Source organism: Triticum urartu, chromosome 5A (assembly GCF_056163025.1).
Source record: "Triticum urartu cultivar PI428250 chromosome 5A, HENAU_Tu73, whole genome shotgun sequence".
Taxonomy (NCBI): domain Eukaryota; kingdom Viridiplantae; phylum Streptophyta; class Magnoliopsida; order Poales; family Poaceae; genus Triticum; species Triticum urartu.
Window position 1 is genome coordinate 657,694,032 of NC_141877.1, and position 13,959 is coordinate 657,707,990.

Genomic DNA, 13,959 nt, shown 5'->3' on the forward strand with positions numbered 1-13,959 from the left:
CGGCCCCTGACACTCGCTCCCTCACTGTGCTGCACGACCTGGTATCACTCCGTGCCACAGTTGCCCGTTTGGTACTGTACTAAGTTCCGGCGAGTGATTGGTACGAAAATAAACGGTAAAAATAGGATGATACTAGTAGCCAGTGGCTTGTTTAACTTGACTTGACCGGAGCTGCTTCGAATTAGTAGTACTACTAGAGTTTAAATAGTGTTTGTTGCGTCACGCGAGGGGAGTCGAGGAGGCGGGCTGCGGCGCACGTAACGTAACCTGCTGTGGCCGGCGCCGCGCTCGCTCGCTGCCGCCCCGTCCCCTCTGCGTATGCGTGCTGCAGCTGCAATGGTGAAGGGCTCGAGACGGCTTCAATTCAGACGGCGTCCTATCGTTTCCCCGTCCGTCGCCGTGCGGCACTGGTCGGCCAATTATAACGGGAGCCGGTACCACTGATCCATGATTAGTGGTAGTACTGTACTGTACTACAGTAGTCTCCTCAAAATGCAGTACAGTGGTGTTTTTGCTCATGATTAGTAGTGCATGCCAAATGGTACTGATGTTGTTGTTGCTTAACCAAGCGCGGTCTTGAGAGAGTGAGATGCGCTTGACAAAGTCACTAGTATAAGAGACAAACAAATGCCGGAGAAGAGGGGTGCTGACAAGCACAAGCGCACGCGCACTCCCGATTGAACACGGGAGAACGGGAAAAGGATCCAACCGAACCCGCGCACCCGATTCTCCTCGCAATCCTCCAAATTCCAAATCCAATTCTCTTCTCCTCGCGTGTCTTAATCGGCTGGGTTGATTAGCAATGGCATCGTGAGAGGCATATTGTTTTGTTAATCAAGCAGGCAGGCTTGATTGACTAATTATCCCCACCGGCCACCACTCGCATGCTCGCACGTCCCCACTCCCCGCTCGTTAAGCTTCCTGCCCCTCCCCTCCGCTTCTTCTCCCCCCTCCTCATCCAGCCGGGACCCCCAGCCCAACTCCCCACCGTTGCCGCCCATGGACTACGAGCGCATCCACGACCCGCCCCACCGCCAGGTTCGCTCGCCGTCTACCCCCCCTCCCTCCCCGCAGCCGGTTTGCTTTCCTTCTCATTCGGATCGGATCTTTCTCGTGCTGCTCGCCGTGGTCTCTTCTTCCCCGTACTCCTTCCTCCCTGCTCCTCCCATGGCGGGCACGATTGGGTGCCTTGGCTGCCGGTTCTGGTTTTGTGCGCGGTTTGCAGGGCATTGGCAGTTGGGCGCCGGCGATCTGCTCGATTCGGTGATTTCGCTCCTTATCCGCAGCATAGGATTCCCTCGGCGCAGTTCGTGGCCATCGCCAGGTTTCCGCTGCTAGCCCTACCAACGTTCTGTATCCTTGTTGAGGTGCGACCTCTTTAACGACCACTTCTTGGAAAGCAGGCAAGCATATGCCCGCCGTTGCTGAATTCGATGCGCTTTCCAGCGACAGGTCCACATTTGACTGTTTTCCTGCAGCGACCGGCTTCCATTCTCCCCCCAAATCCGGCCTGCATTTTTGGTCCTGAATTCGACGCCCGCTTTGCTGAAAAGTTTCCCCTTTCGCCATCCTCTCCCAGTCGATGCTACTGCTCTGCTCAGCTCTGTTTCGTCTTGAATTCGGCGACGATTTGTATCTATGTATGTCAGCATGCGCCGTAGCTTTCACCGGGTGGCTGTGGAGGCACGGGATTGGGACGGGTCTTGGATATTTGGGCGCACGATTTTCTAAAAAGCCGGGGATAATTTTGTCCATTATCCCGTGATTCCGTCAAATTTGGCAATTTCTTGGTTCAATTCGCCGCGGAAAGCGCTCTACAAAACGGTCCCGATCCCCTTCTTTCAGTCTCGCTAAATTCCTCTGCTCTTTCCGTCTTCTGCAATGCAGTCGGGCGGATTCTCCCCGGCCAAGCTGCGAGCCATGCTTCTCGGGCTGGAGAAGCACCAGCACTCCGGCGAGGACACCTCGCCCGAGGCCAACGACTCCGGCGAGCTAGACGACCGGAGTAAGTCCAATTTACTACACTTCATCAAATAGTATCCTCTACAGTTTACTGAACACCGCTAACTCTTTGGGTACCACTAATCGTGTCCATAGGGAGCTTGGAATGCTCCACCTCCACCGAGATGTCCAGCAACAGTGGCCACAGATCAAGGAACCGGGCTCCGGACGACGACAGCTTCGACTCCGAGAGCAGCTCTTCGGGGCCGACAACGGTGAAGAGGCCGACAGCAGTATCTAGTCTGCTGCCGCCGTTCTCTAGGCCGACGCCGTCGAAGTGGGACGACGCCGAGAAGTGGATTTCGAGCCCGACGGCGAACCGTACTGGCCGTGTGATGAGCGCCGCCGGGTTTGCGCCGAAGAAGACGGCATTTGCTTTACCTGAGCACGGTGCCTGCCCACCGGCCGCTGCTAAGGTGGTCGCCGAGGTGCCGAGAAACACCGGAGCCTTGACTGATAATTCAGTTGGTAAGTAAGATTTTGTCATTCTTTTGATGTTTTGATCATGTCTTACTCTGTTTTACTACTTGATAACGACTGTGATGTGATCATGAGCTGAAAAATGCATGCTTCTGTGGGCACTTGAGAGCAATATCTTTGCTTCATGTGTCTGGTGTATCCTAAGATGTGTGTCTGAACTTTGGAGGTTCAACTAGCATGCTTCATGATTGTTTATGATGCAGCATGCTGAATCGAGTCAAGGATTGTTTGCTAGTTCTTGGGCGGCAAATTTGAAGTTGTGGGTGCCGGCTGAATCGGGGACAAGTACACTAACATCATGATACATTAGTTGGTGGTGCGGAAAGGCCTGGCTCTGATGTTATCATTGTAGTAGGCCAGAAAAGCCAATCTGCCATTATTCACCACTTATTTTCTCTTTATTCAGCAAACAGTTTCAAGTGGGTTTTCCAGCTAACCAGAAAGGAAATTTGTTATCTGTGTCTTTGTTTTATCGATACATTTACTGTGCTGATGACTTTGTTTTGGGTAATCAATATCTGCAGGTTCCACGCAGCCCGATTCAATCAAACCTGCAGAAACTGCCCCAACAGTCGACGAACCAGAACACGTAATTCGGTCTGTCTCGATGAGAGATATGGGAACAGAAATGACTCCGATTGCCAGCCAGGAGCCCTCTCGGACTGGGACTCCGATAATAGCATCCAGCCCTACCTCCACTAGGACGCCAACTCCTAACCGGAGTGTAGAATTTGGTGTCGGTACAATTGATTCCGGCAAGATGGGCATGTCTGAGGAGGAGCTACAGTTGAATACCAGGAAGGAAATCATGGATCTCGGCGAACGGCTAGGCAAGACGACTATAGCTGCATGGGCAAGCAAGGAAGAGAGAGCTACTGCAAATTTCGCAAATGTTCCAGCTGATAAGGCTGTAGAAATCGACAGAGAGACCCGTGCTGCAGATTGGCAGGAGGCAGAGAAGGCAAAGTATCTTGCAAGGTATATTTTTCTTCTCATTCTTGACTATCTGCTAACGCTGACAGATACTGGCGTAACTGTAATGTAACAATCCTCAAATCAGTACTGAGTTCAGCTTGCATTTTTGACATTCTGATCAGGTCATTTGGTAGAAATATACACATGTGCAAAGAGATAGACACTATCTTGATTGGCCCATTTAAATATTTGCACACTTGTGAATATAATCTTGATAGCACATTTCCCTCCAGAACGAGATTGATCATTGATCATCTATATTCATGCAATTCTTGTAGGTTTCAGAGGGAAGAGGTAAAGATCCAAGCTTGGGAAAATCACCAGAGAGCAAAAATTGAAGCTGAAATGAAGAGCATAGAGGTATATCATGAGATGTTGACTAAATATTGATATTAGCAACTGTGCTTGGAGTATAAGTGAAAGGAGTGAAACGAAGTGTTACCTGATGATCTGATACCACTGAAACTTCTAATGTGAAGCACATCATGCAATTTCTTAGGTCTGATCTGTAATCACTGGCACTGCAGCATGCCAGCATAAGAAGCACAGCTTAGTTTCTCTGAATTGCTCAAAAAACTGCTTAGTTTCTCTGAATTAACATATGAAACCATCTCTAAATAGAACTGTATGGCTCATACGTAGCTGATAGCCGAATAGATTGCAAGAAAACTGAGAGAAAAGTCAAGCGTTCAGCATTTGATGAAATCATTTTCCTCCTAATCACAGGCGAAGATGGAAAGAAAGCGAGCTCGCGAGCACGACAGGCTTGCTCGGAAGCTGGCGTCAGCGAGACGCAGAGCAGAGGCGAAGAGGGAGGCCGCGGAGGCGAGGAGGAGCCAAGAAGCGGAGCGAACGGATGAGCAGGCGGCGCAGATCCGTAAGACCGGGCACATACCTTCCTCGATCTCTTGCTGGTGCTGGTGCCTATGATCATCTTATGCCTCTGAGCATCGCAGAAATGTTATGTTTCTCCTGAAAACGACCATTGTAAAAATGCTACTGGCTCATCTTTTATCAGCAAGGAATGCGAAGTGTGTCGTCATTTTTCTCGTCCTCTCCTGTCGATTTGCCAGATCGGATAATATCGACGCCCGTAAATGTGCGCTCATCATTTTCTTGAGGAATTTAAACCTTGCCATGACCGCTGTTGGAGAGCAAATTTGGCATTATATTTATAGCCACAAGAAATCCAGTTTTAATCAACACTTGATGACAAAGGATAAAAGAATATAAATTACTTCCTATGAAAAGGAAAAAAAAGATATCCATTGCATAAATGGATTTCTTTTTGTACTACCAGTGCATGAATGCAGGGAAGAAAATAGCACTGCGCCATCAATTCCCTAGGCGGATGTAGATAATAATAATAATGGTGGAATTAGTGAGCGGTTCGTGATGCCACGTGCATCCGCATCGGACGGCTGGGAATCACTCCTTGCCAAAACAGGATAATATTTTATCCAAAAACATTCCCGTTGTGTCTTCTGTCTCCACGGGCGGGGCCCTGTATAAATAAAACGGCTACGAGAAATCTGTCTCTGACTCTGTCTCTCTCGCCGCGATCCAAAGTCCCAAACCCTAACGCGAACGAGCGGATCGTTCGATCGAGCGAGGCGAGGCAGGGTCGGGATGATGGAGGCGCCGTCGCTGGAGCACCGTGTGCCGGCGGAGGAGCGGCACCGGATCGAGCGGGTGGCGCGGTTCGTGGCGCGGGACCGGGACGGGGACCTGGCGGAGGCGCTGCTGCTGCGGCTGCTGAGGATCACGCGCAACGGCCGGCGCTGGGGGTTCCTGGCCAACGACCACCCGCTCCACCCCTACTACCTCCAGCAGAAGGTCTCCGAGCAGTGCCGCATCCTCCGCCCCCGCCACGCCGCCGACCGCTGACCGACCGCCCGCATGCATGCATCTTCGTTGTTTTCATTCATTCTTGTCTCGCGATCGCATCCCATTCTTTATTCGTAGGATTGTTGTTTGTATGTGCCTAATAACGCGCCATTGATACGAGGAGATCTCTCGAGATCGGCCGAGGATCGAAGGAAGCAGCTGTGGGCTGGATTCCAATAAGAAATAGTACTAGGCACGTCAAAGAAAAGAAATAGTAGCAGGGGTTCTGTATTGGGCCAGGTGATTCTTTAGGTGAAACTAACTAATCTTGCCACTTCATTTGAGATGCAGAATGCACTCAATTTTTATTTACTTTTGAGATGCAGAATTCTGTTTGTTCCTTGTTGGTCGCCCAACATTTCAATTTTTGTCTTTGCTAGTTCCTTGTTCTTCGCAAATTGGGGTTTTTTTTTACATGTTCGCAAATTAGATTGACACTGACATTAATTGTGTGGTTTAATTTGTTCTATCGTGCATTTGCAATCTTGCGGCTTACGTCATCGCCCTGGTTCCATCTGCCATCCGAAGGAGAAACCACCACAAACAGAAGTTCCCCTGCATTCAGACAACTGATAAGTTTTTCAAGCAGACTGGACAGAGAATATTACAGAGGAGAGCAAGGCAGCATCCATCACTGGTTCCCTGTCTCAAATCAAGCATAGCCAGAAACAACTACCGTCAGGCACCAGAACTTATTGAACATCAGCAAAAAACGATTGCACGATCGACCACGCATCATACCAAACGGTCGTAGTCTTCCTAGTCGTTTACTTGACGAAATTCGCAGGTGATGCTACATTTGCTGACAAGATTGTATTCGGCAGCGGTGCACGAGTCTTCCAAAATTTTGCTGCCGTAGAACAATTCATGACGAAGACCTGCTGGAATGGGCACCTGATCCTTGATCCTGCACTTGACGGTGGCAATGGTGTCGAATCTCGAAACCTCCACGGTTATGATCTTACCTGCAGGGAACTCGACAGAGATCTGCATTTTTTGCAGGGAGGAGTGTTCCTCCAGCCTTTTGTTGAACACGTCCGTCAGCGGTGTCCTCGAGGTAAGCATGGCTTGCAGCAGCTTAACAGCCTGCAAGACAACAAATTAAATCCGGATCTAGTAATTGTTCTGCACAATTCTAGGCTTCTAGCTACCTTACCTCTGGTTTCCCGATGGTGATCTCCGTCTCGACAACGTTAGCCTTGTCTCTCCTGCACCAGTGCTTCGTCACGGACATCCCGGAGGCCTGGTGGATCAGTAGATCATCGCTCACCACATAGTTTCGGTCTTCGACCAGGTCATGACAACAGCCAGCACACCAGCTATATGATACCAGGCCCATGTAATTTTTCGGTTCCACTTCGTGTTCTTTGAGAGTGCCGCACTTTGAGCGCACACTGAACGGGCTAAGGGGTGGATTCAGCAACGTCTCACTGGGCTTCCCACTTGTTATGAAGCCTGCTGCATCAAGTTCGACGACGCTGATGTACAGATTGTCGAAGCCACCACCATTGACCAGAGGAGAGGTGACGCCATTATCATACATGTTCTTGATCACACAGCCCAGTGGGTAAGCCATGAAACCAAGGAGCAGATCAACAAACTCATGCTTGCATTCAGCATACATCACCTTTTTCTCCAGCCCATCATAGAACAGCTTGATCTTGCATTCTAGTGGAGCACGAGGTCCGGAATCTTCACTGGGAGCTACTATGATTTTCTTGTTGATGATCGGTTTCACCGTGGCAAGAGCATCCTGATCAACGGTTCCCATGGGTAGAAATACATCAGTGAATATGGTGTCCGATGACAGAGAAGCCTTCAGCATGGATACAACCTAAAATAAGAATCCAAGTTAGTGGAGAAAATGATTCACTTCTAGCACTAGCGGTGTCCTTTTTTTCAATAGGAAGGTTCACCCCTCCTCTGCATCATACGATGCACACAACTAAAGTTCAAAGTATGAAAAAAATTAAAAATTGAAAAGAGCCCGAAGCTCGAAATAATCAGTGCTACCTCCGTCCAGCCGATGTACACTTCCAGCTCCTCAAAGTCATTGAGGATGGCACCAGGGCCAAAGTTGTGAGCCAGCGACTGCATGGTGCCAGTCGACGCCGGCATGATCGTCCAGTCATCGCTAATCATAAACTGTTCTTTACACCTCACGAACGTCCCAGACCCAGAGCTTACTCTGTTGTAGACATGCACGAGTCTAGCCATGACTTGCCAACACCTGCAGAAATCTCCATCTACCTGTAGGCTTGGCTGGTTATTGACAAACGTATCATGAGAATTGCAGAAACCGCTCCTGAGGATGGCACGGTAAGATGTAAATTTTAACAGAATCAAGAATTCAAGGTCAAGAAAATGAATTAACAAGATCATCATGTACTAATTCCTATCCGTAATTTCATATAGAGAAGAGTGGGAAGAGAAGATGCGTACCCTCCAAACTCATGGGCGGTCGAAGGCGTGAGAAGCATGCCATGGCAGGCCTCAACCTTGAGCAGCTTACCTTCGGTCAGGCGGCTGACGCTGTCGCAGAGGTTAGAGAGACATCCCGGCGATGACGCCGCACAGAACTGGACGGCGGAGAGCGGGAGCGTGAGGAAGCTGAGGAGGACGTCGATGAAGTCGGAGCCGGCGTCAGCGAACAGCACGCGGTTCCGCGACCTGTCCACGGCGAGCTTGATCTTGATGGAGTCCATAGGTGCAGACTATTCGTACAAGTTCAGAGGACGTCCGTCCAAGAACGACGCAATGGATTTGCAGGTGGTCGAAATCTGTGGAGACTTTGGATTTGGGTGTTGGGGATCGTAGATGGTGGAGTAAAGCAGAGGGGGCAATTTAGAGGGCTTTTGTCCCCAATTCCAGTGCTCCTTTACTCCGAGCGAGTGCGATTACACTGAGCCGGCCTCCTTTACTCTTTATCCTTTGCTGCTTTTCACTATTTTTGCTCTACTCTATGGTTTAGTCCATCGACAGCTATATCTTCACTTATTCAGAGATTGATGCTACGAACAAAATTGGGGGAGACCTCTCCCAGCAGCTGAGGGAATAGTATAAAACCACCAATTTTCGGGTTAGGGTTTCAAAAAACTATCATATTTTTGTTTGTCGTAGATGTGTGGTTAGCTGTTTCAAAAAAATCCAAATGGCTGAGTGGTTAACATTTGATCAGGTTTATGACAGCTGGGGCCCACTCATCAAGTCCAAATGGCAAAATATGTCAACGCAGTCGGTGAACTGTTACGGGCCGCGTGTTAGGTCTTTCCCTAGTCTCGTCCCCCCCCCCCCCTCCCATCTCTATCTCTCCGCTGCATAGGGAGCCGCCGTCGACCGGGAATTCTTCGACACCGCCAGGAACTCGTGCGAACATTATAGCGCCTAGCTTTCGCTCTGTACCCCCCTCAGACCTTGTTGAAGAACCCGCCCACTGAGCCCACATCGCCGCCACAACCTTACTAGGACCACTCTCCATTGCCCACACAAGCAAGGAGATCAACAAACACCTCCGCCACGAGACTCGTCTGAGAGACGTCTGAATAATCCACCATCACATCCAGACTGCTGCCCATGGTTCCAAATGCCCCCATGTGGGAATGCTCGGGATCACCATCTCGACTGCCAGGAGAGCCAGCATGACTAGCAACCAAGGGTACACGACCACCACCACCCAAGAGTTTGACGTCTTCCACTCTGAGTGTCGAGGAGACATCTCCTCGCCGGAGAAGAACCCGCCAAGGCATAGCCATTAGAAACACAAGGGTAAAGAAGGATGACCATCTCTTAGCCTCCTCCTAGAGGGGGCAACTGCACCACCGCAGCGTGCTCCATGCAGGGGCTCTCCTCTTGAGTATCCAGCCTCATATCTGCTACATGCTATCCTAGGGATGCTTTACCTACATGGGATGACACTGAGCCGCGGCAATAACTCCATGTAGATGAGATCTGAACCACCGAGCCTCCTACCAGCAAGCGAGGGCGCGCCTGGCACCATGGAAATGAGTAGCCGCCGGAGGGAGCCTCGCCACCGCCATCCTCACGTTACACGGGCTTGACCAATGGTAGCGAGGGCATGATGGAGAGAGGAAGGGGTGGTTTGGGCCTGGGGTTAGAGGCCACCCTTGTCGCCCCGATCAAAAGCATGCTTCATTTAGCTCATCGGAGTTAGTTATGCCTAAAAGAGTTCATGTTGGTGTTCTTTCATATGATCGAACCCACCTTTTCAGACACCCCAAAATCTAAAATTTTGATAAATATTCCCTATTCAGGAACCATGAATTTTATTCCAGACACTCATCCCCCCTTCTCATGTTCCATCGATTCCTTTATTCTTTAGCAGTTAACTGAACAAAATATTGATGTTCTTCACAAATTATATATTTACAAAATATTATGGTTTTCTTCTTGCGTGTTGCATTATCCTAGACCTCCAACACTACGAGATGCATTTCCAGTTCTCTCAAAACTACAGAACGGCCATGTGGCAGTTGCTTTGCCGACACTTACGTGTATGCCAAGTGTATTTTGTGGAATATGCCAAGATTTCTGTTTAGGCCGAGAGTTTTCTTGTAGGAACTCGGCGTAAAGTTGCTAAGCCGAGGGCCATGCATTTGCCCTGTATGTTTTTGATCATACTTGGCTTACACTGGGGTAAGTTGAGTACCTGATAAATTACACACAGCTTATGCCGAAACATTAGGCAACATATGTTTTTCTGTAGTGTTTTCTTGATTTACCTTCATTTTTTGCAGTTAATAAACAATTTGTTGATGTTCTTCACAAATTATATATACTAGCAAATATGCCCGTGCGTTGTAACGGGAGACAACAAATTATAGCTAATCAAATAAGTATGACTAAATATCCTGATATATGAGCGTACTCTATTTTTAACATAGTGGCTCACCATGTTGTCATTTATTCTTTCTCACCCTAGCCGATGATGGTCGTGATGTCTACGTGATCACAATGCATTCGACGCGGTAAATCCCAAGGCTATGAATTTGCCAGTGCATGTCACACTTTTAATTATGTTGCACAGGGGAACGTTTAAAACTTTAAAAGCAAATCTCATTGAGCCCGAACTACTCCCAACGCCAAGACATATAAAGACTTCCGAAAAACTAATCAAATCCTAGACATAAACCAGTGAACATTTTTTCAAATCGACAAACAATTTTTTTTAAAAAATTTGATTTTCTCAAAAAAATCATGAACATTAGTTTTGTTTACAATCTTTTTAAATGTATGAACCAGTTTCGAATTCATTAATTTTTTTGTCTCAACAAACATTTTTTGAATCGATGAACTTTTTAAAAAAATTTGGGAACAAATTTAAAAAAACAATTTTTTTTTGTGAACATATTCTAAAATGTCATGGACTTTTTTTTTCAGATTCCCGAATATGTTTTGAATACACGATCATTTTTTCAAAATCATGAACATGATTTTATTTCCTGACCATTTTTTGCGAACATTTATTTATAATTTTGCGAACAGTTTTACAAAACCACCAACATTTTTGAATCTGCAAATTTTTTTATGATTTTCTAAACAATTTTGTATTCACGTATTTTTAGATTTCTCAAACATTTTTTTAAAATTCTCAACTTTTAGAATATTAAAATCCCCAAGTAATTTAAAGAATAAAGAAGAAAGAAGGAAGAATAAATAAAAAAGAATGAGAAAAGAAAAGACAAAAAAGTAAAATGAAAAAAATAAACAAGGGAGTGAAGGCGGCCGATGAACACATACATGGATACGACATGCGTGAGAAAAGAAAGCGGGGATCGAACCGAGAATATTTCGAACGAATTTTATAGTTGAATTTTGAATTCAAATAAGTGAATGAACAAATATTTGAACCAGAGACCTCTCAAAATAGAAACTAGGTTGCTACCAACACGTCAGAACAAACTCTCATGGCATTAATTAGATCCTACATACTTTACTATAAGATGAGCGTTCAAATTCAGAAAAGCTAAAAAATTGGTATTTTTTGCTTGGTATGAGGATTTATCGAGGGGCACGGAAATACAGGAATCTCAAAATTTCGACTGGTAACCAAAACATTGATCATATCTCGGACACCCTCGCAGAAGCTTATATAGTAGCATTCTACTAGCACTCACATCTCAAGACACCTGATCGTTTGTAAGCGCACAAGGTGACTGACCTTTACAGGAGGCCCATATCACGTCGCATTTTCTTACTGGCCAGAACTGCACTTTCCGTTTTAGAATCTAAGATTTACTGAACAGCAACAATATGAATGCATGACGGGGCCACTGAAAACACCAGTTGTCCAGCCACCAAAAACACCAGTTGAAGGAAAAGTATGTCTCCTCCAACCTCAAAAAGAGCCAAAACAATCATCAGGATTACTGAAAAACAACTACCAAGCTTCATCGCGACCGGCAGCTGTATAACGTATCATTTCTTGTAGAATTCGCAGGTGACGGTACATTCTCTGACGAGGTTGCATTCGGCAACGGTGCACCGGTCTTTCAGATATCTGCTACCGTAGACCAACTCATGACGACAACCTGCTGCAATGGACACCTTATCCTTGATCCTGCTCTTGACAGTCGCAATGGTGTCGGCTCTCGCAACCTCCACGGTTATCGTCTTACCCCCAGGGATCTTAGCGAATATCTGTATCTTCTTTTGCGAGAAATGTTCCTCCAGCCTGTCGATGAATACGTCGGTGAGCACCGACTTCGAAGTAAGCACGGCTCGCAGTAGCGCAACTGCCTGCAAGACCACCAAAATTATTGGTAGAAACACTAGCAAGCTGAATTACCAATTGTTAGTTCAGTAATACTAGTTCACAAGCTAGCTAGAGTACCTCCGGCTTCCTGACGATAATGTCCATCTCCAGTACCATAGCCTTGTCTCTCCCACACCAATGCTTCATCAGAGACATGGCAGACGCCTGATGTATAAGTAGATCATCGCCTACGACGTACCTTCCATCTTCAACAAGCTCAGGGTGGCAGCAAAAACACGCTAACTCTGGCATCGTATCTTTCAAACACTGGCAATCTAGTGCCCGACACACAAGGTTGCTCAAAAGATCGAACGGTCTAAGGCTTGGATTCAGCAACTTATTCTTGGTGAGGGCACCTGTTAAGCACCCACCCTCGTCGAGACCGGTAACACTTTTGTAGAGATTGTTAAGGCACGTGCCAAGATGGGGAGTGCCAGCCCCCGTGTTCTTGATAACTGAGCTGATAGGGTAAGTCAGGAAACCGAGGAGCAGGTCGACGAACTCATGGCTGCATTCGGCATACATGACCTTCTTTTCATCGGTGTGATAGAAGATCTTGATCTTGCTTTCTGGTGAAGAGCCTGCAGAATATTGATCGAACGGTAGCATTTTCTGATTGATGGTGATCTGTTTCATAGAAACACCAGCAGCCTGTTTCTGACAGTCAGTTAGCAGATTTGGTAGAAATGCATCAGTGAGTACTGTATCTGAAGAAAGGGAGGCCTTGAACATAAACAAAACCTACACCAAAAGAAAGTACAGACTATTAAGTAGAAGAAAAAAATTGATTCGACTCTGATCCTAGCAATACCGTACGTACTAAATCGATGATCTTACAGTCTCCCAGCTGACGCTCACTTGGACCTCCTCGAAGCCATGGCCGATCCCATCGGAACTGAACGCTTGAGGCAGCGACTGCAGGCTGCTGGTGGATGCCGGTTTGACTGTCATGTCATCACTAATCACAAACCGTTCTTTGCGGCTTACAAACGTCTCTGTGCTGCCTGCTGCTTGGTTGTAGACATGCAGGAGTCTGGCCATGCGTACGCAACATTTGGAGCCCTTGATAACGACTTCGTTGCAGCAACTGTTGGCTGACTTACAGAGCCTGACAATGATATTTTGTCAGGTAAATCGTAGCTGAAAGAGTACTCTACCCGAAAGCACACTTAGATCATAGTAGCATATACTCCAAGAGGACATGTATACGTACTCAAACTCGTCGGTGTGAGCGGGTGTGAGAAGCATGCCATGGCAGGCCTCAACCTTGAGCAGCCTGCTGTTCCTGAGGCGCTCGACGCCGTCGCAGAGGTTGGAGAGGCATCCTGGCCATGTCGCGCCTGCCGAGCAGGACTGGATGGCGGAGAGCGGCAGTGTGAGGAAGGTGAGGAGGACGTCGACGAAGTCGGAGCCCGCGTCGGCGAACAGCACGCGGTTCCGGGACCTGTCCACGGCGAGATTGATCTTGATGGAGACCATAGTCAATGTGGAGTCCAAGGTTCCAGGCGACAGAATACAGGTGGCCCGCAGCGTTTTTTTCTTTTTTTTTTTTGAGAACAAACATGTTTTTCTTCACAATCTATATCTACACTATCTATACTTTCTACTACTACTATAGAACAAGAAATTTTGAACTTGTTTCAGCCACCCGTCATGACGTAAAGGCAATTATCAGCCGTTGATTTTTTTTCGACGGACTGAATCGCTACCGTTTATTACAGCAAACTCAATTGATCCGTCTTCGAGATTCGCTTATGCAGTCGCTCGCCAAAAGGAGGCCGACCGGTTTTTTTTCTAGAGTCATCGAGGCACTGTAGAGCTGCACCAGCAGTTGCACACTTTGC

The 13,959-nt window shown here is 47.4% G+C and overlaps 4 protein-coding genes across 4 annotated transcripts; 2 read left to right on the forward strand and 2 right to left on the reverse strand.

Annotated features, from left to right (window-relative positions):
* Positions 1 to 653: 653 nt before the first annotated feature.
* Positions 654 to 4,510, forward strand: LOC147973821 (uncharacterized). The gene is made up of 6 exons (XM_087522269.1): positions 654 to 1,038; positions 1,888 to 2,005; positions 2,098 to 2,469; positions 3,006 to 3,459; positions 3,735 to 3,816; positions 4,183 to 4,510. The coding sequence occupies exons 1-6, from the start codon at positions 1,000 to 1,002 to the stop codon at positions 4,384 to 4,386; spliced, it is 1,269 nt and encodes a 422-aa protein (XP_087378395.1). The 5' UTR covers positions 654 to 999; the 3' UTR covers positions 4,387 to 4,510.
* Positions 4,511 to 4,960: 450 nt separating this feature from the next.
* Positions 4,961 to 5,780, forward strand: LOC147973822 (uncharacterized). The gene has a single exon (XM_087522271.1). The coding sequence runs from the start codon at positions 5,086 to 5,088 to the stop codon at positions 5,341 to 5,343; it is 258 nt and encodes an 85-aa protein (XP_087378397.1). The 5' UTR covers positions 4,961 to 5,085; the 3' UTR covers positions 5,344 to 5,780.
* A 105-nt stretch (positions 5,781 to 5,885) lies between these two features.
* On the reverse strand, positions 5,886 to 8,250 carry LOC147973823 (uncharacterized). The gene is made up of 4 exons (XM_087522270.1): positions 7,786 to 8,250; positions 7,357 to 7,648; positions 6,500 to 7,177; positions 5,886 to 6,429 (listed from the first exon to the last, which is right to left on the reverse strand). The coding sequence occupies exons 1-4, from the start codon at positions 8,046 to 8,048 to the stop codon at positions 6,103 to 6,105; spliced, it is 1,560 nt and encodes a 519-aa protein (XP_087378396.1). The 5' UTR covers positions 8,049 to 8,250; the 3' UTR covers positions 5,886 to 6,102.
* A 3,528-nt stretch (positions 8,251 to 11,778) lies between these two features.
* Positions 11,779 to 13,594, reverse strand: LOC125532212 (uncharacterized). The gene is made up of 4 exons (XM_048696357.2): positions 13,317 to 13,594; positions 12,953 to 13,115; positions 12,194 to 12,856; positions 11,779 to 12,099 (listed from the first exon to the last, which is right to left on the reverse strand). The coding sequence occupies exons 1-4, from the start codon at positions 13,592 to 13,594 to the stop codon at positions 11,779 to 11,781; spliced, it is 1,425 nt and encodes a 474-aa protein (XP_048552314.2).
* Positions 13,595 to 13,959: the final 365 nt, after the last annotated feature.